The 26,849-nt window shown below is 38.8% G+C and overlaps 1 protein-coding gene across 4 annotated transcripts in view; it reads right to left on the bottom strand.

Moving 5' to 3' along the window:
* LOC113239935 (RNA-binding protein Nova-2) overlaps positions 1-26,849 on the bottom strand; it is an 86,654-nt gene that overhangs the window by 53,791 nt on the left and 6,014 nt on the right. For all 4 annotated transcript variants that reach the window (XM_026477097.1, XM_026477101.1, XM_026477099.1 and 1 more), the window contains one exon: positions 9,514-9,660. In XM_026477097.1, the coding sequence (XP_026332882.1) occupies positions 9,514-9,660 (147 nt within the window). The remainder of the gene's footprint in view (positions 1-9,513; positions 9,661-26,849) is intronic.

The following is a 26,849-nucleotide window of genomic DNA, read 5'->3' as shown; positions in this document are numbered from 1 at the left end:
GGTCGATCCGTCTCGTTGGAGTACGACCTCGTACTTGCCTTCCTTCCGTGTTACCAACTACAATCACATAAACTCAGAGTGCGCAAGCCCGGATTCGAGCCCATAGCTTCTGCTTGGGAGGCGGCAGGTCAAACCATTAGGCCACCGCGACTCTTGTTTACTGTGAAATGTCTCGTATACATACATAATTTGTTTCATGTAGTACATATTATTTTTGTGATTTTTGTATGATAAACAGCTGTTGGTTGTAGTTTTGGTGACATCAAGTAACATGTTACTGGTCAGAATTTCGTTAAGGGTTAGCCCCGCATTAGGGAAACCCTGTATCGCGGGTGCTAAGGATACACAGTGGAACTGAGTAGGTACACGGAGCTAGTTTATTCCAAACCACATAGACAACCACAAATTACACCCAAACCCAGGAGAGAAATAAATGTAGGCCATACAAATATTTCTCTAACCACGATATATTTCATGACAACCTTCCCGTGTATTCAACGTGTCATTGGAGTACAGATTTACCGATATCTACTTTTCATTGTTTATTTGTTAATTTGTACCATTAAAATAAAAATTAAAAATATTCCGCGTTATCAATTTTCATTACCATACCAACTTCTTTTATATCGCGTGTAGGTATTTTGGAATCTGGGTATGGGGGCACGCTTTAAAGGATAATTTACGACGTAAGCGTCTGACGGGGGTTACGTAACATTCTGATTATTGTGCCAGATTTGCTGAAATGTATTAAGTACTCTCCCCAAATAGAAATAATGTTTGGAACCGAGAGTAGCAATTGTTTCGAAAGGGTGCTGATATGCTACGATACATTGGAAATGAAACTACTTTTACGGGTCTACATTTGCTTGTATACTTATTTTACAAACAAACCAACGTTTTAGGCTGTTTACAGGTCCCTTTGTCACGATGCGACCTTTTACATCGCCATCCCAACTTTTTATCACCCTTTCCTGTTCCTATCAGTTCCTGGCCACTTACTTTTGAAATTTTGAACCGTTCTTTAATTCCTTTCTGTCGCCACTCTCTACTAAATTTAGGTATTACTTCACACCGGGACAGTTGCTTCAGCTATGCCAATCGCAAGTCCTACATGTATGGAGTACTGCTGTGTCCACAAACGTGGCAAGAGGCTTATAGGTGACTCGGAATTAGTATATAGTATTGAACACCGTCGTAAAGTTGCGTGCTTATCGGTATTCTGCAGGGTATATCACGTGTCTACGATGGAATTGCATAATTTGATTCCGCCTTCCCCTTTCCATCAGGGGACTAGACGTGGGCTGGGATTACACCTTTTCACTTCCACATTTATTTATTTATTTATTTAATAAGGAAAAATACAACAAGTCACAAAGAATACAAGGGAAATTAAAAACAAAAGGTTCTGCTTATTTCTAATAGAAATTTCTTCCTGCAGACCTAAATACAGGACACTATAACTAAAAGAACCCGCCCGTTCTTTTAGTTAGAGTGTCTTGTAGCATATGTGCACAACAAAACAAGGAAAAAAAAACCTAAGATATGGATGGAATAGTAGATAAATAATGCTCTTTAACTCTCACTTTAAAAATAGCTAACGATTTACTTTCGTGAACAGTAATAGGAAGTGCATTCCAAAGTGGTCAGACTTTGGAGCATGAACAGTGAAGGAATGAGAATAGAAACCGGAATTGAAGCATGGAAAACATAACTGGGACCAAACAAGAGAGCGACAGGGATTATCCTGGGACCTAAGGAAGCTGAAACGCCCTTTCAGGTACCCGTGAGACACAGGGTTATGCAAAATATTGTAAAGAATGGAGACAATATGCAAATTCCTGCGGAGACGGATGGGAAGCCATTTGAGCTGACTGCGGAAATGTGAAATTCGGTCATATTTACGAAGCCCAAAGATGAACCTTATACACAGGTTTTGCAGTCGTTCAAGATTATTTAGCAGTTCTTCAGTAGCATTTATGTGGCGAATGACTATGGAGTGGAACTCCCTGCCTGCAGACTTGTTCCCTGAACGTTATAACTTGGACCTTTTCAAGGCGAGAGTTAATAGGCATTACTTAGGTGTGCATGCTCCAACGTCGACCTTATCGTCACTTTCCACCAGGTGAGATGGAGGTCAAATGAGCATTTATTTTTTATAATAAAAAAGCCGATCTTCATATAAAATTCTGACAAGATATACTATTGAAAACCAGGTAACCTAACTACTTATAAAACATCGGTATTTGTACGGATACAGGCCCTTTTGAGGTAAGTTTGCTTACGTTAAATGTTAATTACGTAAAAAGGGACTGTTTTATACCATTGTACCTGTTTTATATGTTTTATATCATTATATATTGTTACAGCTTGTTCTTTACCCTTCCTGTACCATCTCTTTCTTTATTTCTACAATAAAATTCAAATGGCCCGAGCCTTCTATTTGTGAGACACTGACACCGCGTGACACCTTGTTATATTATTATGCGCACTTAAGCTTGTCTTTTTTGTTACATTGTAAGATTGTCAAAGTGAAAATCATTTAAAGCATCATCTCATCAGCATATTTCGCTAGTTAAGCTCAAAAACACCCAAATTTTACACTCCCGCTAGTACCCATTAACACAGGGCAAAACTAGAAACGTCTAGTAATTTTGTATTTGTGGTAACACGGTCGTATGTTTGAGTACTTTAACTAAATTAACCAAACTATATTGGTCTCAGCGAAGAAACAAATTTAACAAAATTGCTATATCATGAGAAAATGGTCACAACCAATTCGAGTTAAATTAGCTTTATTATAATTGCAATAAGAAAATTTAAACAGCGATCGATGTACTTCAACGTTACTCACTTCCATTCCTAAATTAGGCGCCGGTGAGGACTCAAAGCCTCTGTTTTCCTTTTACTTTGTGATGTCAACTTTTCAAAGTAATTAGAGCGTATTTAAGTTGGTGACGTCGACGTGGGTACTTACCGTGCAGCTATTAGTTAAGCACCTAGAATGGCTTCGCGAAAATCCAATACACTCGACAATACATTTTAGGCCTTTAGAATTGTTTCAAAATTACTTGATTTTTTTTCTTTTTTTTTATATGTAATATGATGTGACCAAGTGATGAGACGAACAAGTCGTATGCCTGGTGTTAAACGACACGTCTGTCGTTTCAAATCGCAACCTGTCGCAACTGCACTCGTCACCCCCAAGATACAAGGTGACAAAGTCCCATGTGCCTGTACTTTCACCAGCGCCCTTACTTTTCAAAACCGGAACGCTCACATGACTGCTAGGCGGCAGAAATAATTAAGGTAAGGAAATAAATAACTTTTCTATACTCCTAATTCATTTATTTGAGGAAACACAGCAGCAGTAGCTCCTTTCTTGTGAACGAGTTCATCCATGGAAGTACAGCCACCGGTTTTGAAGGTTTAAGGTGCTGGTGAAATTGCAGGCACTTGGGACTTGTAAATCAGTTCTGTGTCAGAGTGAGACGGGCGCAGTGGCAGTGTTCTTCAGATCTTTGCGAGTTAAAGTTCTGCGTTGGAGAGCCGTGTCGCTTACTAACAACAAGCGCGCGACATCTTCGTTCCGACACTCGGTAGCATAAAAAAAAGTTGACAATAACAAAACCAGTATATTGCACTGTGCTGGGCCAAATATTAGCCACAGAAATATATTGTTCATCTTGTCACAGCATATTTTGTGTCAAAAGACGACTGCACGACTTGGTTAAAATGTGATTTGTTCAAGGTTTTCTGGACAACGTGATGTCACAACTAAGGTACTTATTTACTAAGATACGTATCAAAAGCGGGGCTATCGTGAATATTGAGAAACAAATGCTTAAGCCCAGGCTAAATATTCTGTTTTGCACGCAAAATAGTACAAATGGTGGACTTACCTATACCATTTGTTGCCTATGCCTTTTGTGTGTGACAAACTAAAATTAAGAACAAATAACTTCAAAGTTTATAAAGATAACTATGATACATAGTTTACACAACATAAACATACATAGAAATGTTTTGTTTATTAACTCGATTGTTCATTAACTGGTTTGTTTCAACATTGTATGTTTCAAATTCGAGACTTTGCACATACAAAAATAACACTGGAACAAAACAACAACGAAATCTGTTGTTGTTGACGTTGAATTCTGAAATTCATCAACAAAAAAGGCTCCGTGTTTTTTCGTGTACCATCAGAAACACTCGCGTCCATTGAGAATTTCACGAGCACATATGTAAATAACATATAAGTGAGCACGTACATGTTGGACCGCTCGTTGCGTGCCGTTTGGTGCAAAAAGAAATAAGCAGCCCCGAACCGGTTCGTGTAATTCCCGGGTAATCGGATAACACGCATGTTACCAAGTATTACTCTCACTGACATAATGTTTGCAATAATCTGTTGCGTTTACTTGTTCTGGGCTACAGAACAAATAGCTTTCCTTAATTAAACATTTCTTTTCACCAACTGCACTCGATGGCGAGGGTTTTAAGGCAATGGCCGGCCATGCTAGCCTAATACGGGTTGGGGGTTCAACACGAAAAAAGGTTTGTGATAAATACGTTTTAATGAAAATAAACTCACGTTTGACCACATCCTCACCCGATGTTAAGCGGTGGTGTGACCGACTTTTCTTGTCTTTTGTCTTTTTAATTTTTGAGTAAAAATGAGAAACAGTGAGAAAACTAAATAAACACGAAGAAAAATGTTTGGGAAAACGACTTGGTTTGTGACTTTTTTACACGTTTGGGTACGTCTCAGATATGAACACATGCCACGACATCGCTAGCGGTAGTTATTCGATTAGCTCGAATGGCTCAAATTGCAGTTTTCGAAGAACGGAAAAGTGCCAGTAGGGTATTCCATTCCTTTGCCGGGCGCATTAGGAAGGAGGAAGCAAAGCGCATCGTGTGAATGGGTGACAAATCAATGACACAAGGATAGTACTCGTATGTTCCGAACTTTCTAGTCGAGCGGAGTCGATCGCGAGAATGGAATTTTTGTTCAACGTTTCGTCGCGATGCTTTCTTTGAAGAAAGTTTAATATTGATTATACAGAAACACTTGATAGTCTCATGTAAGCGTCAACACCAGCAAACCGTCGATTATGAACTTCTACATCGTATATGAGAGCAAGAACGTCTTTAAGTCTAGAAGTAGAAAAATACGCACATTATCGACTTGTACCGACGAAGTGTCGAATATTCAAAACATCAGAATAAAACCCAAGCACGTTAGTATTTCGTATCGATTTTCGATGTGACGCCGTAAGCCGCTTCAGACGGCTCTAATCCGCGAAGGGCTCTTGGACTTGCTCCATCTGGCGAGAACCGGCTTGATGATTCTGTTTTACGAAACCCATTCGGGCATGAACGCCGCATTACTAACGCATGTCATGTAAATAAACACAGACAGGCAGACGTATATTAAATGAAAATTAGGTACGTTAACTGGCGAACAAATTTATTAGGCATTAAATGTAGAAACATCGAAAGGACTCGTTTTGTAAGAAATTCACTTTCACTTTGGCTTTATTTATTTAACGATATGAATCGTTGTCACTAAATAGCTGCTTCGGCCTTATCAAAAATAAGATAAAATGACTTAAATCTTTGAAAAACAAATGAAAAAGAAAAGACTTAAGTCACAAATTACACGACAATTACAAGCTTAAGTGAAAACCGTTGCATCAGAAACTCCAGCCTTTATTTTCCAGGCATCGATGGGCGCTCTTTAGAAAGAATGATCCCCTTTTCCGCGGATATCCAATCGACTATAACCAAGGGGATTACGTTTGCTCCGGAATACTGCGAATCCAACAGTTTTGCAAACAGATTAATGTCACCATTAATTGAATGGTTCCAGATGTCCAGGTATTAACGTTGATTGAACGGTTTTCCTTATGCGATATTTTACAGGACGTCTGTAAAATGATTTGATGGCTATTTCTCGCAAAGATTCCACATACGATTTTCTTCCGCTTATACCATATTGAATTATGTGTTTCGTCATATTCTGTTTTCAAATAATAACAAATACTTTCATTTGTGTTCATGCTTCTATATTCCAGAGCGGAATATTATTACGTCTTTAATATTCCACAATATCTGCCGCTGCGTGGGATCAATTAATCTCAATTTTCCCTAACACCGATATTTTTACGCTGCCGCCGCACGTGTTCCTTGTTATTTCAAACTCGGATAAGCAAACCTGTTCCAAAATTGAGGTCTCTAAACAGAAGAATTTATAGTACCTTGATTTTATCTTGTTTTAAAACATTTATTGACAATTCTGATATCATTAGACTTACCCCTTCTCAGTATCAGCGATTGTTAACTTCTGTGATTGATTTCGAGTACGCAATCTCTTGTGACCAATTCGTCACCCTGAGAGTTCCTAACATTGTACACGTGTAGCTTAAGTTTTGGAATCATTAATTAATGTTATAATATTAAAGTTATATAATTATACAAATATACCTCTCTCACAACGGTGTTTGTAGTACATTATAATATATTTTAATTGTATAACATCACAACTTGTAAAGTAATAAAAGATCATCAATTTTGTTTGCACAGGGTATTCCATAGATCGAAGAAAACTTTTTGCTAGTAATTTATTTGAAAATTCACAAGAACTTTTGAAAAAGTCCAAAACTTAGTTTTTCTTTTTATACCCGTATTTCATGCCACGCGATTAGAATTTGATTTATTCAAATTGACTTGTTGTACCTACCCACTAGTTTATAATAATATGTTTAAAGTTGTTGAGTTACGATTATTAGTGCCAGGAAACCAAATAAGACATAAATAACTATAATACAAACGACTAGCACAAACTTAGCGTTGTAAATTATAGAGGTACAGTAAGATATAGCAAACTACTGTACAATTGTGTAGATATAATGAGTTAGAGTGTGTTATGCGTCGAACTGATTTTATTACCGTAACAAAACGCGCGCCGGCGCAGGCAGAGGCAAGTTTACATCACTTGTGTCAAGGCAACGGCGCCTTTACACAACTGTTCAGCGTACACGCACTATCTGTTTACTTCGGATTACGAAAATTACCTGCAATTGTATGCGTTATTTGAATAAATATTAGGATACCAGTCCATTAAATTTACTCCAGTTCGTTAAAAAAATCCAATTCCAATTAGCCTGATGTATCCCACTGCTGGGCAAATACCTCCCCCTGATCCCTCCACGCATCCCGACCCTGAGCTAACTTGACCCAAGAAAAAATCATTAAAAAAAAATACAATATGTGTATATGAAACACGCGGTCATGCATTTAAGTTATTTTTGCTTAACTAACTACCTTTCGCACCCTCCATAATAAAGCGAGAAACTTCGAAAAGGAAATTCGAATAACTGAAAAATACATTTTGCTTTAAACAACGTAGTACTAAATAAAACGAGTATATTTGTCATATTTGGTTGGAGCTGCTTTCATTATTTATTCAAATCTATTTTGTCAGTGTTCCAAAATGTTACATTATTATTTGTCATGTCGTTACTTTATTATTGAGGTTGCAATTTGTAGTTGAACGGAAGGTTTGTATATTGCTACAATATATAAAGTGTGATTTCAAACCTTCGACGTGTGTTTTCAATTCAAACAGAGATCAAAGCGCTTAGTGAGCTTCATTAGTCTGTATGTCGCAGTGTTGATTCTCAAAGGCAGCGTTAATTGCGTGAACGGCTCGTGCCGTTCCGTACCCCGTACGTGAATCGCTCTTATTAAGTGTGTTCTAGAAAATCCATTATTTCATTCGTAAATTTAAGCCATGGTGTTCTTTTCGTCATCGACAAGTCGTGCGCCTGGTGAAAGCGACACGCCTATCCATAAAAATTGCAGTGCTATTCAGAGCTTTAAATAGCAAAGATCTTATAGGCACCGCCACTGCGTCCGTCACTCTGAGGCATAAGTTGTAAGTTGACAAGTCCCACGTGTCTGTAATTTCTCCAGCAACCTTATCCTTCTAAACGGAATAGGAATAGGAAGGTGCTATGGTCCAACTACAGAGAGTATGGAAGGACCTAACATCGCGCATAATACCAAGATGAGACTAGCGGGCTCTTTCCCATGGGTCGCTGTCCCACAAAATGGTCCGACCAAGTTTGTACGGCTCTCGGCATCGGTCTCCATGATGCGTTCCACTACGCCAAAGACCGCCACAGATGGCACAGCGTCGTCTCCGCGGGGGAGTCACGATCCTCCGTAATAGGCATACGACGCGAGGAGGAGGGTGTAGTTGGAAAAACCCTTGTCTGCAGAAGATTAGGGCTCCCAGTGGGTAATGCCATTGTTGGTCGGCAGCACTGAATCTTTTCCAATCTTCATGGTGAAGGAAAACAACGAGATCAAACCTACAATAGTCTGCAGAAGACGGTGCATAGCATTCTCAACAGCGAGAGGTATATGGGTTGATACTGTACTTTATTCATACACAACTCCGCCTATTTGTATACGCCTTCACCTGTTTATTTGCACAGCAAACGAGCGCTGATTATATCAAAGAGATTTGTGCGGATCTCTCAATTCCATTTGGTTTGTTAATGGATGAACTAAACTCTCAGCCCGTAACAGATGAGATTAAGCGTAACTAAACAATTAATATCACCATCCATTCGTCGAAGGCGTGGTCAAGACAAAAATGCTTATCCATTTTATTTATGTGTAAATAAATATATACTTATTTTTTAATTTTGTCAGAAAGAGGGAGAGAAAATGTTCCCGCTAATACGCTGACGCGATATTACATTTTTTTTATGAATACACCGGATATTGGAGGGAAGGTTCCGCTATTTTTTATGCTCAGAAATAAAATTATATTAACGTGAATTGATTTTAAGTGGGTACTCAACTGTATATCTTAGAGTACAAATTCGAGATATACAAAGTTATTTTTAACCGACTTCAAAAAAAGGAGGAGGTTCTAAATTCGACTATATGTCTTTTTTTGTATGTATGTTACACGACAACTCCGCCGTTTGTGAACCAATTTTGATGATTCTTTTTTTGTTGGAAAGAGTGTACCTCCATAGTGGTCCCATTTAATTTTGAAGAAAATCATCCACTCTAAGGGTGGCTGTTCATGCATGAAGATTCATTTTTACAAATAGTGCCTAAATTTTATTATAAGTAGCAATTATTTTGATGGTTGATTTTGCTATTCTCCAATTTAAGGCGTTTTTTCTGTCTCAATATACTCTGAGTAGCGAGAACCGATTTTTATTATCTCCTGCATCAAGTCCCGTATAGTGGCGAACTAGGGGATGAATCCGGGTTTGCGCACTTTCCGGTAACCGATTTCAATAAAACATGCTAATTATATGTAATTCCACGTACTTTTGAGGTCGGTTTTTTTAGTACTCTGTACTGAGATTATGTCGTCATGAAAATTTATAGATACTGATTTCTATTGGATTAGAAATATACACATTACATATACTCGTATCACATCTACTTTGATCTTGCCAAAATTCAACAATGTGTACTCACCAGGATAGAAGTCGTGGCTCTTGGACATCTTGACCCTAGCGCCGGTGTCCTTCTGCAACTGCGCGATAGTCTCGCCGCCCTTGCCGATGATGGCGCCCGCCACCATCGAGGGCACCAGCACTTTGAAGTGGTATGTCGGCTCCACCGCTGCAAGAAGACAGGGGATTATGGCTTGTTCAAGGCTGGAAGAATTTGAGATTGTGACTTTATTGTTGAAATTTTCGTTGTAAGCTCAGTGGCATTTAATTTAAAATTGAATAATATGATATCTTAAGTATCCCAAGCATGATGCGAGAGATATCTTACCGATATCATGAATGATATTGACTGTAACAACGCAAAAAAGCTTTATACCTATTTTTAGATATTACTAGGAAAGTCGAAGGCCTCAAATAGGTAATAACAAATTCCCCCAATTTTACTCTCAGTTCTTTCAAACCCTAAAAACTAGAGACGACCATGACAGAAACAAATCTAACAGGAAACCTTGATGATCAAGTTGCCACTAAACCTGGAGAAAACCAAGTCACAATCCCAAAACTCCCAAACGCATTAACAGTGATGGTGAAAGTGCTGTGCCAAGAGATAGTGCTCCAGTTCATAGTTTTTACAGATGATGGAAGCTGGGATGGTTATGTTCCCGAGACAAATGTGCTGATAATGTCGAGCACTAGTGTTTTAGGCGAAGTACGAACATGTTACGATTACGAGTATGACTGTGAAAATAAAGTTCGAATATTGAAGCTTGCGCTACACCTTTCGATGCGATCGGATCTTTGTGGCAGGAGGACAAAGTGGAAAGAAATAAGGTACAAAAATGGCAGGCATGTCGGTGGAAGAAAACTTTACTAGTTCGTGATATAATGGTTCGTGATTAAGTATAAAGCCTACTTATAAAAGTTTAACTAAAATGAATTTTAGTGTAAGGTAATCTTTATTTAACAATAGCACAAAGTAATAAGAAGTACATAAAATTTCTCCAACAATGTTAGCTTTTCACATAATCTTACTTTTCCAGGCCTTCTACTTATTACATTAAAACAAAGTGGTTCAAGTTGCGAATCATTTAAAATCAAGTTTCTTTATTTAACTTTTCCTTTCATCAGAGGCAAAACAATGCAGACGACTAGCTCGAGTTATGTCTCCAGAGGTCGTACGCTATGTACGACGGGACTGCAATTCGAAACGGCTACGTTTATATAAATAGTACAATGAGTGTGTAACGAAAAAATGGAGTGGTAGTTCTAAAAATCCTATTAACTTAAAATGAGAACATTACGCGCATCTAACTGAATGCGGTTATATAAGCATTCGTAATAAATTGTACCGATGAAGGCTAGTTATAATACTGAACAAATTGAGACGACGAACACACGGCATCTTTCGGAAAGCAACTGAAAACTATACAAAACCCGTTTTTAAAACATAAGGAAAGAGATGGTGTAGAGAAATCATAGTAAGATAATGAAAACCCGTGCGGTCTATGTATTTTTATACCCTACGGAACATAGTCGTCTGCTCTTTGGAGAATTTGGTCTATAGATGTTGCAAGATGCATTTTAAAAGACGCGAGAAAAGACACGCGATCAGCTCTTTAAATTTTTTAAATGTCCACGTTTGTTTTTAACTCGTCTTGTGAAAGTGAAGGGATAATGCCACATGTTCGCCTAGAGTCATCTGTTCTCAATATTCAGGTTGAATTGTTCGGGAAGAACACCGCCAATGATTCCTCTCTTTCTACTAAGCCAAAACGAAAGAAATGTGGATCGGGCTCAAAGATCTTAGAATTTTATCAAAAATAATAAAATGTGTTAGTTGTAAAACAACTAGGAACAAGAAATCCTTCATATTCAAGTAAACAATACGCCGCGTAACAAGATGAATGATCACAACGTCCTCATAAATGAACGAGAATAATTCAACGGTAGAACCTTGCGTTGGAACTCGTCAGAATATGTTAATTTGACATCGACCTTTGCTATTCAAGGCTTGCCTTTCGATAGTTAAAATTATTACGTGTCTCTACGTCTATTACTTATTTATATGGGCGTGAATGTGCTGCCTCATTACAAGCAGTCTTGCGCTAACCAAAATCATTCTCGAAATTGTTTATTACGTTTTCTCCATTTCTCGGAGCTTTCGCAATTCGACACTGGGCGATTTTAAATATTTTAATAATTCCACTAGATAATATGTAGTCGGAAAATATCAATTCAGTCCCGCTGACACGATATTCTCCTGTGTCCAGGAAGTTCTTAATTTATAACATTTATGTCAATTTTAGTAGCTTTTTATTACTCCCACAGCTCCAGTTCATGGATAAATTATATTAAATTGGAACGTGCGAATTGTGGGTAACGGATTCAAGATTAAAAATGTCAATCCTCGTAGTAGGTGAAGAAAATGTCAATGAAAGTATTTATTTCGACTAACCTATTCTTTAAACAAAGCAAGGTTTAGGGTTGACAGTCTGTCGTAATAAAGAGAAGGAAACGTAGGTAATTATTTTTTGTATTATTATTTTATTTGCAATCGGCCGCCATAAGCGAATCTTTCTCAAAAAAGCGAAACGTGAGAAGACGTTTTTGGTGGAGCGACTAGTGCCGCACCTCCCAACTATAGAACATGGCCTCGCTTAAGCCGTTTGACCATGGCTGATGGATCTAGAAGTTCCGCGATGAGTGGGTTCGGGTGGCAGGATAGTCGTTCTTTGTGCTTAGTTTTATGTCGGTCAATCTCAACAGCTACCGATATCACGTTTAGATGATCATGGTTCTCTTCATTACGAGGGAACCAAGGGGCATTGCCCTCAGGATACAATTCTGCACTCGTTGGAGACAAAGTATATTACTCTTTCTAGCCACACCCCACAGCTGAATACCGTACGTCCACATGGGTGTTAAGACCGAGTTATAGATTAGGAGTTTGTTGTCTACTGATAATGCTGAATTTCTTCCCATGAGCCAGTGAAGGTTGCGATATTTGAGATTGACTTCATCACTTTTTCGTTTTATGTGATGCTTCCAAGTGAAAACCAAGATACTTCACACAATCTGAACGTGGTAATGTTTCATTACCAAGTCTTAGTGGATTACAGTTTCCTTTTCTCAGTGCAAATGTGATATGATGAGATTTGGTGGTACTGGCCCGGATGGACCATTTACAGAACCATCTATGGGTGAGATCCAGATTTAGATCCAAAAGCAAATGCGAATATCCAAGAACTCGATATAACATAATTGTAATATTGGTTTTCAAAGTTCGCTAATTGAAGATGGTCAAATTTCAATGCTATAAGTATTTTACGATCACTTTGCTAATTACTGATTTAAGACAGAAGTGTTAGTGGGGGGTGCTTGAGGTTGCAATGGGGCTGTCACATATTGTTATGGAATGAGGAAGCGGACTGGGCAGCCTTTGCAGCTGCTTCAGAGGGGCCTGAGGTTGACATTGTACCTGACTTATCTGAAGTCAGGTGTTATGTTCTCGTTGTAAGGAATATTTCGATATGAAGTATCAGGAAAAAGGAATCTGGTACAAAACCATGCAGACTGAGCCTCCTCGTATCCTTTGGTTTGACTGTTAAGTTAAACAGGGGTCAAATTGTTAGCGCGCATAGGCTTCGATCCGGACACGTTCCATTAAACAAATTTTTGTATTTGATGAGGAGGGTGGAGTCACCGAATTGCGAAGTGTGTGGGACTCCTGAGGATGTACATCATTTGCTCATGGAGCGTGTTCGGACGGAGCCTATCAGAGCGAGGTTATTTGCACAGGCTGGTTTCCGTACATTTAATGTTGGGTGGTGTCAATCTGTTTTCTCGGAGCCAACATGTAGCGCTGCGGAGATTTTGTATATATATTTGGTGAGGTAGTAGGTATTTTGATTTATCTGTCTGGATTTTATTAAGTGTTTTCTTGAGGTATTGTTTCTCTACCGGGGCTGATATTTTCAGTAACGATTAAAGTCCCTAACTAAATAAAGAGTAAAAAAAAGCGTTGAAAATTCGAGCTACATTCATTGTACTTGTTTGATATTTTTCGTAGCTCATGTGTAATGCAAAGACAAACATTACAATGTTACGGCAATAAATACCCCGTCGATTTTATCGAGCCAATGCGACGTCGTTACGCATTCTCGGCACGTGTATGCGTAATTGATAAGGAGAGGAGTCGGAGCCAGCGTTTTGTAGGAGGTACATTTTTTGGATGCTCCTCAATTCATTTGGCAGGTACCGCCGAGGGCTTTGTTTTCATTAGCCAATTATTTTATATTATGATTTGTGATTTATACTAGGTTTTCAAGTACAGCGGCGAACACAAGTTATTTATAAATGTGTACCAGCTGGTTATTACAAAAACCAATCACATTTATTTTACGTTTAACTGCTTCCGCGGCCGAACGGTTACCATGGTGGACTGCCGCAGAAGTGCCTGGTTCGATTCCCGAGTCGGGAGAAATATTTGTAAGGCCTACATTTATTTATGGGATTTGTGGTTGTCCATGTGTGTGTCCATGGCACCCGCGATACAGGGTTTACCTAGTGCGAGGCTATGAGTGTGTGTACGTTTAGGTGAAACTTGTTTGTTATCATGAATACGACCATCACCCTACACTTTGAACCTTTTGTACACACTGCAGGCATTCGTATGGGTATTATGTTAATGAACGAGTTAAACAATTCATACCTAAACCCATCGCGCGCATTGAGGTTCCAAGTCCTAATTAGCATAATGTGCAAGAGTATTGTGAAACTAAGCACATTCATAATAAAATTTAAAATTACCCCTGATATAAAGTATATCTTACTTCGCTCATTTCGTAGCACCAAATGAGAGAAAACTGCAAGAAAAAAATCCAGAGCCGTAGAAGAAGTGGTCGTGGAAAAACCATATGGCTTCAAAATGTTGCAGTGGTTTAACATGAGTACCACAAAACTGTTCCGAGTCGCAACTTCACGGATCCAAGTAGCTATAACGATAGCCGACCTCCCGTAGGAGATGGCATTCCAAGAAGAAGAAGGTGCTATATTAATGTAATTGGCGCTACATTTTGTGCTATATTGAATAAATTTTGGAAAAATTGATTTAAGTATGTCAAAACACGTATTATGATTATATAATTTGTGACAATAAAAATCAATTAAATCCATCTCCTGTAACATTATAACAAGTATAATTGTGTAGTGTAGCACCAAATGAGCGATTTGTCAAATGACACACGTGTCGTATCTTTTCATAAAAGATGTCCATCTTCACGAACATTCTAAATAACAAATATACGCATTCCAAGCGCGAGAAAATTTCAAATGTATGTATATCAAATTTTCCCGCAAAATGTCAGAGTTCGCGACAAAACCGACCGTATAGCTTTAACAATAATACTCTAAGGAGCTCTAACGAGAAATAATAATTAGTATCCTTGACATTGTGCGAGTGTCCATAATTCCCGATAATAAAAAATCTACACGATGGACAATCTTAAACTTTACAACGTCACTGCCGGGTCCTGTCAAAGCTTATGAATTTTCTTTAGAAAGTGGTATTACAAGAAAACACCGAAAGCCCGGGGATAAGATCGGTAACAAAGGAAAGTGCCTTGAAAGGAAGCAAAGCTCTGGAACGCTGTACAAGGATTTTATCAAAGAATTGTATACGCAGCTTTTAAAGCTTTGCTTTGTGAAGAATTTATTAAATAGTCAATTTAAAGAAAGATCCTCGCTGGAAGATCCTCTCTGGATCTGTTTTCAGGGCAAGTTCAGTAAATGAGCTTATTCAGGGCTTAAGGTGTCCGTCGGTGGAATAAAGTAGGTTTTGTTTACGAATATTTCGGTAGCAATTATTTAAATTCTGTACCCGTCATGCGTCGCATGCAATGTCACTGAAAGAAACAACTGTTTTTTATTTTAGCTCTGTCGGCGGCAGACATGTTTGTTGAAACGAAAGAAAGTAGTGAACATACGTAGCGAAACAGTGCATCTGTACACGAGCTTTCGTATTATTATTGATACAGTAATTGTTGTCCCTAGTTACCGACCCGAGAGATAGGGTTTTCCGGAGAGACTACGGGCTCGACGGCAATACCAGAGTACGGCGGGCGTCCGGGCCAAGACCTCCGCCAGTCCTCTAGTCCGCCAGCCTTCACGGGCGTCTCTGCGGACCCGGACTTGGGTATGGACTCGCCGGGGTTTGTGGTTAGCTTCAGGGAACGGACACGTTCGTCTGCCCCGGCGGTGTGTGCCCGGGCCGTTCGTCCCGCGCGCAGTTAGCGCGTCTCAGTAGCGGTCTAGTTGAGGGCCTGAGGCGAGGTGACGCGCGGGGCACGTGAGCTGCCCTTTAAGTCGGTGGCTATGTCCATACATTGTCGCAGGACATGCTACTTGGCATCTCCGGCAGTAGCCCGGAGAGAGAGCAGAGGATGAGCTAGACATCTTCCGGTCCCTCCGGCCGCGTAGGAATTTGGGAACTGGAGAGACGCCGTTCATTCGGCGTCGGGAAATGAGCGTACCTTACAGCTCCGCCACCAATGAGGAGATTTGGTAGTCGGCTTAGAGTCGGCGGCTCAGTGGTGGCAACCGTTAGTCGTGCGGAGCGCGACGGGAAGTGAGCGTTCCTACAGGTCCGGTACCTATCTAGAAAATAGCTGTAGGTGGGCGGATCACCTAAGGCACTAGCCTTACAAAGAACCGGACGAAGTCCGTGCAAACGTGTTGATACGGGGTTAGGACCTGACTTAGATGGTCCCTGTGCAGGTTCGTTCGCACAGGTCATAATGCCCTTTCCGCACAACCAAGAGGTTGATTGGGAAGGGCACTATAAACAAAACTTATGTGGAAAGATATGAGACTGATACAATAATTGTATAATAGTAATAAGAACTTTTTATTACGACGTCAATTGACCAAGTGACAGTTCATACTCGTATTTGGGGAGTAACTACGCTCATTAACGCGGATTCGGCTTGAGGCGGTTAGGAAAAGTTTTATTTTGAAAATTAAATTAGGAAAAAACGTTGCTCGTTTCCGTTCCGCTCGGACCGCCGATGCGAAATGCTCAAGCATTTTTTCGCTCTTATTCGACTCGACTTAATGCTATTCCGTGATAATAAGTGTGGTGACTCCTTAATTGTAACCACTCACTCCGCACAGTTTATAATGTTTATGCCTACTAACACTTAGTTAAAATGTTTACCAAATGTCAGTGATTTTAATTTAGTATCGATGGTTTATACTTGAAATAGTACGTTTCGATAATTACCTTGAAAATTAACCTTATAGCGTTGAACACATAATGGAACATCTTTCTTGGTACTGTCTATAGTCACATAAAATCCACTAGTGTGTACAAGTCTTTCTCAATTGATCACATGCTTTACAGTAAGGTAAGCATACCAAACGAATAAGGCGTAAATAAAATATCATTATTTTTTTAAAGTTTATCCTGTTACCCCGAAATTTCCTGGAAGTGATTCCTTTCTAGCAATAAGACAGCATGTGCACCCTACCTTTAGTGGTTTTGTATTTAATATTGTCTGTGATAAAGCCTACTCGTTAAAATGTGTAACACCTCGTAAAAGATAGAACGACAGAAAACTGTACTATACCTACATACAAACAAACCAATGGCGTCTCGAAGAAGCCAATACACGATTCCGCGATATAAGCCAATAAGTCGAGACGATCGGGAAATATCACAAGGTAATACAGACCCCCACAATTCGAAGGTTCTAAGCCAAACAGTTGAAAATCGCGTAGCAAAATATCACACAAACCATATTTCTGGTCTACGGCGCCATCCATCAAATTGCGATTGCAAAAGCGCAGTTGTAAATAATCTGTTACGAGCGGAAGGCGATCCGCGTGATCAGAAATCAACTTAACGTGTACTGAAACAAAGATCATAACACATTGTGTGTCCCGTTGGTCTTTTCTAAGGAGTGTTAAGTATATTCCGCCACGTTGGCCCAATGTGGGTTGAGGATATCACACGTTTTCGAATGATTGTGAACCTCCTTCGACATGCAGGGTCCATCACGATATTTCCTTTCGCTGTTAGCGAAAGGCTATGCCGCTGGTTGCAGCTTCACAGTCAGCGGTAAGGTGTTACGGCGATAACACTACATTTTACCACCATTGTAGCTATAAGAAACCCAACATTCGATTATAAGTAAGAATGTAACTTAGTTATGCTCGGGTAACAAGGGATTCTTTCACCACGATGGCAAACATGTCCTATGCACAATTCAGAGTGACGTGATCAAGTTCTGGGCTGCGATAATATAGACTGTGCCATCGATACGATAGGAAGAAGTCGTATTACTAACAAGCTATTTGAAATTCGTGTATTATGAGACAAACTAATCCAAGTTTGTTAGATAGGATTACGTTCGAATTAAAATCTTTTATTTTTATGACGCCAAAGGGGTCAAATCGTAGATTCCTCAAATGAGAAGCAATCGTTGCCCCATTAAGCTACCATCGCCCTTGAAGAGTACACGTCGGTTTTTCTTTAAAATTCGTTTAAGTGCCTGTTTTAGATGTCTCTGAATTTGGGTTTCTGTGAAGATAAATATAATTGTACGAGCGCGTACAACCGCCCCTTGAAATGTATATTTCCACAAATAATACGTTATACGTTGGCAAATGTTTAATGAGTACAATATTATAACAATTTAACAAACGGTTACGGGTTTGCTTGATTGTAATTTAGTACGTGTATACTTTATATACATATTAAAGGTACGTAATGTGTACATTTCGTTGCCGTCGACAGTAGCCTAATTGCTTCTCATTTGAGAGGTTCAAATCCCTGAGTGTTATGAATATTCTTGTGACTTTAACTTCTAAATATTTGAGTATGTTAGTAGTAATTCCTCTCTCTCGCTAGCGGTGAAAGGAAATATCGTGATGGAACCTGTACGTCGAAGAAGATTCACAGCCTGGAAACAACTTGTGAAATCTTGAATTCGCATTGGATTACGTGCTTAGCAGAGGAACGTACAATGATGATGCAGGCGACTAGACAACGTAAAGAAAATAATTTTCGGGTCTTCATGTGAAATTCGGTAACCAGAGACTTTTGGTAAGAACCATTTTTTTTGTGGTAAAGAAAAAATATAAGAAACAAAAGTAGGCAACATTCGCCTAAAGAACTAATAAAATGAAGGATCATCGTCAGCTTCGTCTACGAGTGCTATGCAATGTACATTTTGGAGTCACAGTGAGGGTCACAATAAAATGGACGAGTTTAGTTGGTACAGATAATTGTTATTTACTCGAATGCTAAAATATCTCAATAATATGTCGACCTCTGACACGAAATGAGCGGCTCAATCAAGGCCACCGATAATACCTGCAATCCAATCACTGTACGTTGATTAAAAATCATCCGACTATAATGTTTTATGTCAATACGGCCAATGCGCTTTGGATCCCTTACATGAACTCGCAGCGTCTTCATAATCAGTCAAGAAATTTACGTTTTTTTTGCATAAGTGACGGGAAAAACAAGACGTGAGTCTAGTGGATAAGCGACACACCCAGTTGCAATGCCACTCAGATCTTTAATCGCAAAGATCTTAGAGGCACTGATACTGTGCTTGTCACCTGAGACATTAAGTTGACCAGCACCCTTACCCTTCAAAACCGGAATGCAGTAAAGCAATGCTCACATTACTGCTTGGCGGCCGAAACAGGTATGGTGGCAGTACTTCCCTGTCCAAGCTGTTTCACAAGGAGCAGCTACATTTCGTGAGAAAAGGGCGTCATGGGACCAATAGTAATTCCTTCAAAAACTTGACAATGGTTTTTAAGTTATTTATGACATTATACTTTTTCTAACTGGAATTAGAGGCTAGTAATTCTAAACCAGCAGCACTTCTTACTCTCAACTAGTTCCATTTCTTAAGTCATTTATTTCTGCAAAATATCCACATGATTTATACGCACCTTAAATAGCAATAAATTGTGGCAACAGTCATTGGAGCACATTTCATCCCAAATGGCCATTGCTGCCAAAGCCAAACAGCGAGCCGTGGCGACCGATAGCCGTTATATGTATATGCAATTATCGTTAACAAATTAATGAGAGGAGGATTGCCAGAATCGAGATATAAAACCTTGAATGCTGAAGCTATTAGAAGTTATTGCAAAGTTATGCGTGGAAACGTAGGTATATAATGCAACTGGTCATGATCCAATTATCTGCAAAGATCATATACGAGTGTCTAATGACAATTTTTACTACGCTTGTAACGTAATAATATATAGATGGTACCACTGGTACAAATTAAGCAGTCATTATCAAATAAACTCTAACCAACCACGGGAGAGAATAAAAACTAAGTCCTTATACTACAAGATACTGGCGTGAGACAGGGAATGGAGGTTTCAAAAGCCACTAAGGAGATTACCCAACCAAACGGCAAGTTTGATGACTCTGAAACGCTTGCGGTTTCAACTACGTGTGGTTCGGTAGGTCGATATGGCACGTTTCCTGTTTAGAGAAACGCCACAGTTCTCCATATGTCGTATGTAAAATTTTCTGTGCAAGTTTTGGAACAAAAATGTAGGAATATGTGGATAACGTTTTGAACACTGGTGTGTCCTACTTGGCGAAGAATATCGTACGTGTGCATCGCCTTGGTAGCATATATTAAGTTTCTTTATCAATCTTCCATTAATTAGAGCAGATTACTATTAGGCGAGCGATGTTCATCTGACGCTACGCTCCATTGCTCGCAATATTATACCACGTAAAAATTATTTAAATTGATAATATATGAAATGATTGTTGTATTATATGAGCTTTATACAAAAAAAAATGAAATGTGAATGTTATATCACACAAGAAATAAATACGAATAATATGTACTAATTTGCGAGGAAAAAGAAAAAGCAGACTATTGAAGAAAATCAAGCCGCATAACTACCAAAATTCATGGTTTTGAATGTAGCTGTGGTATGTTTTTTATTATCCAGGGAAATTAGTAATATATAATAATATAGTAATAAATAAATTATTAGGGAAACCACTTTTACCAGTACATAAAGGTTATAATAAATAATTGACCATACACCTAGCAGCACGCTCTAGTGAAACGGGGTCAACCGAGACGGGACGGCGGGATGCGACTCAATTGAAACATATTGGACGGGCGACGCGACGTGGGCGGCGGCGGCGGAAAGCCGTCTTTGTGCTGCTGTCCTCCTAGACAAAGGTATGACGTTTCAGAGTTGGTGCTGAATAGAGACCATCGCTTTAAGTAGGTTAAGGGCACAATGCAGCAAATAGATGTTATATTTATGGAAGACGTTTTAGTTCCTGCTGATGTTTAGTGGCTGTGACCCAATCTAAACGGTGCACGTGGGTATTGAGTAATTTCAATACGTATGTACAGATTCAAATATTATCTGATAACAGGAACAAAAGTTACGAACTGGTAATTTAAAAGTAACACTTTACTGGTAAAGTAAAGGTAAATACAATTTGAATAATGAATGAATGACATAGCAGAATGTTTACTTATTAAATGTAAAAATTGGAAGTTTCTGTGTTAAACGAATTGTGACGTCACTTTTCCTAGAACACGACACGCGTCCGTCATATCTGAGTTGCAGTGGAACTAATCATAACTAGGTTAAGGGCATTATATCACCTACTATAGGGCTTCGCAGTTATTAGCAGAAAATCAAGTCATATTCAAAAAGGTTTTACTCCCATCTTAGCTGTGGCACTCGTGCTTATTGAATCATCAACAATATTGCTTGCAAGAATAGCTCAATGACGTCGACAGAGTGATATTGCTGTATATGATATTTTTATTTTATATGCCATCGATAACATTATTTTAAAACATTAAAGCGCATTGATAATCAACCTTGCGACAACATATCTGATACATCACGCGTCAGAATGTGAATTCTGTAACAGAAAATTAGATGCGTCCATTGCTTTTTAATTTATATATGACCTCGGAAAGCACCAGACCACCTGGCGTCAGGGTTCTGGGAGACTCAATGGCAACTAGGTTACTCTCAAGGCTCCATTGGCCGACACACTTGGCATCCATTCAAAAATTTGTTTTATTTCAGTTTAGAACTTCGCAAAGGCAGTTGGTATTTTATGGGGACAAATTCATTGCATGATAGGTTCGCAGCGTGGTGTGTTACATAAGATGAAAGTGGTACAACGACGTAAATTGAAAATGGCCTCTTCAAAAGGTTCTTACGTTCTAGTTTAGATCATAAAGTTTTACTGCGCTGCCTATCTCGAGGCATTATTTGCGCTACAATAAAACGGACATAAAGCTGACAGTTGATGTTCTTTGATTTAGAAGTTTAGTTCTTGTTATCTAATAGTTACAAGTTATGATAGGCAAATATTGCTATTACTTTACGTCGCACAATGTGTGGCGGATTCTAAATGTGGCAACGATCAATGAAAGCCCTAGAATAAAATGTACCATATAAACTAAAGACGTCATCTACTTTTTGTGTTCTGCCAGCATGAAAAAGGTAAACTTTTATATATGGAAACAAATTCCCCGTGCCGTGGACATTCTCCGCTAGTGTTAATCGTGAACACCATTTTGAGCCAATGCCAGGAAACCACGCAAACACGAAAGCAGTTTGTTTCAACAATCAGTACTGCATGAAGCCTCCGCCCTACTTGGACACGATCCAGAAACTTACAGCTGACGTTTGCTTAGGGACAGAACTATGGATCGTTTTAGGGATGCTTAGTTTCGAATCGAAATTATTGGTTTAGCACAAACGGGTACGTACTAAGTCTTCAACTTATAGTTGCCACGTTTATAAGTATTCGGGGAATGAAAATAACTATTGTTTGTCACTAGAGAAAAGATAATTAGAAACTAGAAACGTAAAGGTTTCGCAAGAAGTTTGCTTTTCATACATACATGGTTCGGACTATTCTGCCATTTTGGGCTTTTGGCGCAATGCCAAACGTTTAGGTAAGTTCACTACCGACCTACATGCACTAGACACTTTTTAACTCACATGTAACGGGTATTACGTCACCACCTTTTCTGTTTTACTTGAATGAATCTAGACTTATGTGGTGCACAACATTTCTGATTGTAAGATGAAGAGGTGGCATGTAGATTATGATGAATGACAAATAAACGCCGAGTTACTTTTTAACAATCTTTAATGTCACCAAAAACTGGTCGCTCATGTCAACTAATTTTCCAAGATCAAACGCTTGTCAAAATAACACAAACACGAGGCACATAGTGGCGTTTACCAAAACACGCCGCTGAAATCAGCGCTGTCATCACTTTCTGTCCCAACTTTGTTGCTTACGCCGCGTAGCGTCAGATGGCATACCAATTCATCAAAATAGACAGCGTCTACCTTTAAAGAACAGTATATATCTAAGTCAGTTCCGAAATTTTTTTCTCAACAAATAAATTGATTGCAACGTTAAAAATTGGTTTGAGACACGGAACAGGTTAATTTACAGCACATGGAAAACATTTTATAGGGTCATAAATATTTATATATATTTAATAGAAAAAAATACTGAACTGACATAAGAAAGAATTATTTTGCCTACAACACTTAAGTCATATTTTTTAAAGATAAGGGACACTTCCGCCGTCTTAAAAACTGTATAAATCTAAATCTATAAGGAAATTAAAACATTATTTCTCTTCATTAATAAATTATTATCACAAGTGAAATATGAAACAAAATAGTACTAAAGGAAAGACAAAAATTGTAGCTCAAAAAATGGAGCCCTAAAGTCAAGTTCACTTGGACTGCATTATTGAGGCAGCGGTCACGATATATCGTGGGCTGGCAACCGGCAACCTTGCTCGATCGATTTAGCGCATAATTAGACTTGCTTGTTAGTACACAGTTACAATAGACGCGTGATGTTGGCACTTGTGTGTTTTTACACTTCCCTTTATGTCTTGCCAGATCTAAATAGACAAGACGGCCTTTTGAGGTTAGAAGGTGAAGTAGAACAGGTTTGATGGCTCTATTATATGAGGGAATTAGTTTTGAGGTCGTGGTACTGAAGCATATTATTTAAAAGTTAAAAAAAGCTGGATTTAAGAGCGTTGGAATAGGGATTTCTGGAAATCTACCTTTGACGTCGTAAAAAAATTTTAATTGGGAATTACGACTAGCAGACGAGTCTTTTGGTTTTAATACCATAATAATAATATACAATGCAAATTTATTTGATATTCCAAAACCTTAATTAAAGCCGAGCTAAAACAATTAATTAAACGAAGCGTAGCGACGAAAGCTTATTAAATAAAATATAAACCTTTCACACGAAGTAAAAAAGAGCGGCGGAGTACGTTCATTAAAATTCAATGTTACACGCAGCAAAATCTTTTAAACATATTTACACGAGTAGAATTATTAGACGTGAGATACACGATTTGGAATTGGATTGTGTACTTAGGAATATTGAAAATGAATGAGGTTCCATTTTTTCTTTGCTTACGTTGAAACCCAACAGCCTAAACTGAGCAATTGCATGAGAAAATGCACGTACACAATCTAACAACACCCTAAATGATAAACGGGTCACAATACTCAAATAACTAACAAAATGTTGTCAGTAGCAACTAAATCCTTAACGTAATTTGAAAACTTCCAAACATATGATCTCTTTTTGATGGTCCAGCGTGTTGTGTTTGTAGAGGGTTAAGGAAACAAAGGGTAAAGGGGACTGAGTACCTCTGACCCTCTAGCGCATTATTCAAATGTGACTTCAAATAGGTGCCCAGTAACAAAGTATGGAGCTGATTTGAATCCGTCAAAAACCTGGCAATCGTAACCAAAGAAATCTCATCCAACAAAGTTGTAAAACCGGATTTCCGGTCTTTAAATCGGTCAGAGTGGTAATAGGACAACTTGTTTAATTTTGTGTAATTTAACTAGGTACAGGTTTGTTCCACCGCCAGCCGAGTGGAACACGTTCTGTCAATTTGTTTTACTTGTTTATAATTGTTTTGCTTCAAATTACTTGGGTACTTAAATCCAGTACCTCGTAGTCAGTAGTAATGTCTGTGCTCGTAATATAAAGATTAAAACCATGATTGTGCATGTTTTGGCAATGAGTAAAACTATTTCCATCCAATTGTTAGCCCAATACAAAAGGCTGGAGGACATTTGCGCTTAGCCATAACAATGACATTAGCCTTAATTCAGTATTTAACCTTGATTACGTTTAAAACACATTTGTGCGCAAATACACAGGGGCGATTTGGTAATTGGGGCGGGTTGGCCGTTCCCCCTCGCAGCCTTGCCACTTGGCCGGCCCTCGTTAATCTTAACAAATGAACTTCCCATCAGGATAACTCCAGGATTAAGTTGCAAACTATATCCGTCGCATAGATTTATATTTGGCCTCCAATTCCATTACATAAACTGCTCAAAAGACGCTAAGGAAAGTTGCGTTTCCACAGGCCCTGGAGGGTAGGACAGATTTTCTCTAATATAGGACTCATCGAGAATCATAGTTGTCGTGATACGCTGTAGACAATAGAGATAAATTCAATACTATACCAAAACTTGGGCTTATTTATGGCAACCCCACCGAATTTGCAAGTTGATTAAAATATGTCTACTATAATTTCAAAGGTGCATAAACACCACACATTTTACGTCATAAAAAGTACGCCAATTGGCACAGTTACATGATTGCATAATCATAATTGAACTCTTGAATCAAATTGATCTAAATATCACTTTCAATGAAAAGATTAATCCAATCAACTTGGTAACAAACTTTAAATTGCCATAATCAAGAACGCCTTTTCGTATTGATCTTAAGGCATCCCCAAACAAATCTTGAAAATATAATTAGTACTTGGTTATGCTTTCAAATCATTACGATTTGGATAATATGTTGACGAGGGTACCGGGAAAGGGTGGGCGCTGTAGCCCAACTACAATCTCAGCGCGAAATCGATGTGGCTGTAACCAACGCTAGTGTTATTACAGCATGAAGTTTGCTGTAATAACATTATAATTTTAAGTTCTGGAAATGTAATAAATCGAACCATTAGCAGTAGAGCTCCTTGTGAAGCAGTTCGTCCAGAGAAGTACTGCCACTTTACCTATTTCTGCCGCCAAGCAGTAATGTGAGCATGATGCTGCGTTCCGGTTTAGAAGGGTAAGGGTGCTGGTGTAATTACAGGCACATGGGACTTGTCAACTTATGTCTCAACATGTGACGGGCGCAGTGGCAGTGTCCGTAAGACCTTTGCGATTTAAAGCTCTAAATAGCACTGCAACTGTTATGGATAGGCGTGTCGCTTACCACCAGGCGCAAGACTTCTTCGTCCCACCACTTGGTATCATAAAAAAAACCACTTGAGGTTACAAACAAATCTTCGTTTCTTGAGGATATTCCCAAAGAATTTCCGCTTACAGGGCGATATTTCATAAGCCCGCCCTTTGTAGACCTTGAAGTAACTATCTGGAGTGGGTAAATGCGGGCACAAAGAGGGCAATATTTCTGAAAATATCCGGATATAATAAATCACTCGAGATCCGATCACTCGCCGAGGCGTGACGGCGCTGAACAATGCCGAAATAAAACTTGGCCCCTGGAAATCATATTGTTTAAGAGCCTTTGATTTTACCTTCCAATTTTTTTTATTATCAACTTGTATAGTTAATTCCCTTACGAACGTATCTTCGAAACAAAAATGGTCCTGATAAACAAGTTGTTAGGACGATAGACAGAAACATTGATTGATCAAGTTGTTAGCTGTCTTTAAAATCTTCATATAAGCTTTGTTAGTTAAATTGCAGCCTTGAATTTTGTTGTGGACTAGGTATTTCAAGCCTTTTTCCGTCTAATTACATCAGACTTTTTGTCTCACTGCAGTAACGTCACTAGCGGGTGGACCCACTCTAAAATCGCCGATGACGACAAAACCCGTCGCCTCAAGCCTTGATATATTATCATATTATATCACGTGGCGATCACAAACAAAAAGGCCTTTGTTTTCAAAACGATTCTTCTCAACACTTATGGATAAAACGTTAGATCTTTCTATCATACGAAGCAACGCTTTCAGGGTATCTCAAGGCTAAACTAATAGGGCGATCAATCCTAGGCTCATATTTGGGACGAAGTTTTCGGGGCAACATTTTCTTGAATTTGAATAATGGGCCGTTAGGGTTAGGATGAATTTGCGAAAGTATTCATGTCCAAAAATTTCTGTACCGGAATGTTGGGTTTTACATACTAGGGAATCCACAGTATAATGCAGATTTATTTCAGTCAAAGTCGGGTTTTTGTATTTGATAATACTTGGCACAGGATACCAGAAACTAATA

The sequence above is a fragment of the Hyposmocoma kahamanoa genome, unplaced genomic scaffold, assembly GCF_003589595.1.
Source record: "Hyposmocoma kahamanoa isolate Upper Pololo Valley unplaced genomic scaffold, ASM358959v1 117, whole genome shotgun sequence".
Classification (NCBI taxonomy): domain Eukaryota; kingdom Metazoa; phylum Arthropoda; class Insecta; order Lepidoptera; family Cosmopterigidae; genus Hyposmocoma; species Hyposmocoma kahamanoa.
Note: the sequence above shows the minus strand (reverse complement) of the source record. Positions and strands in the feature narration are given on the sequence as shown.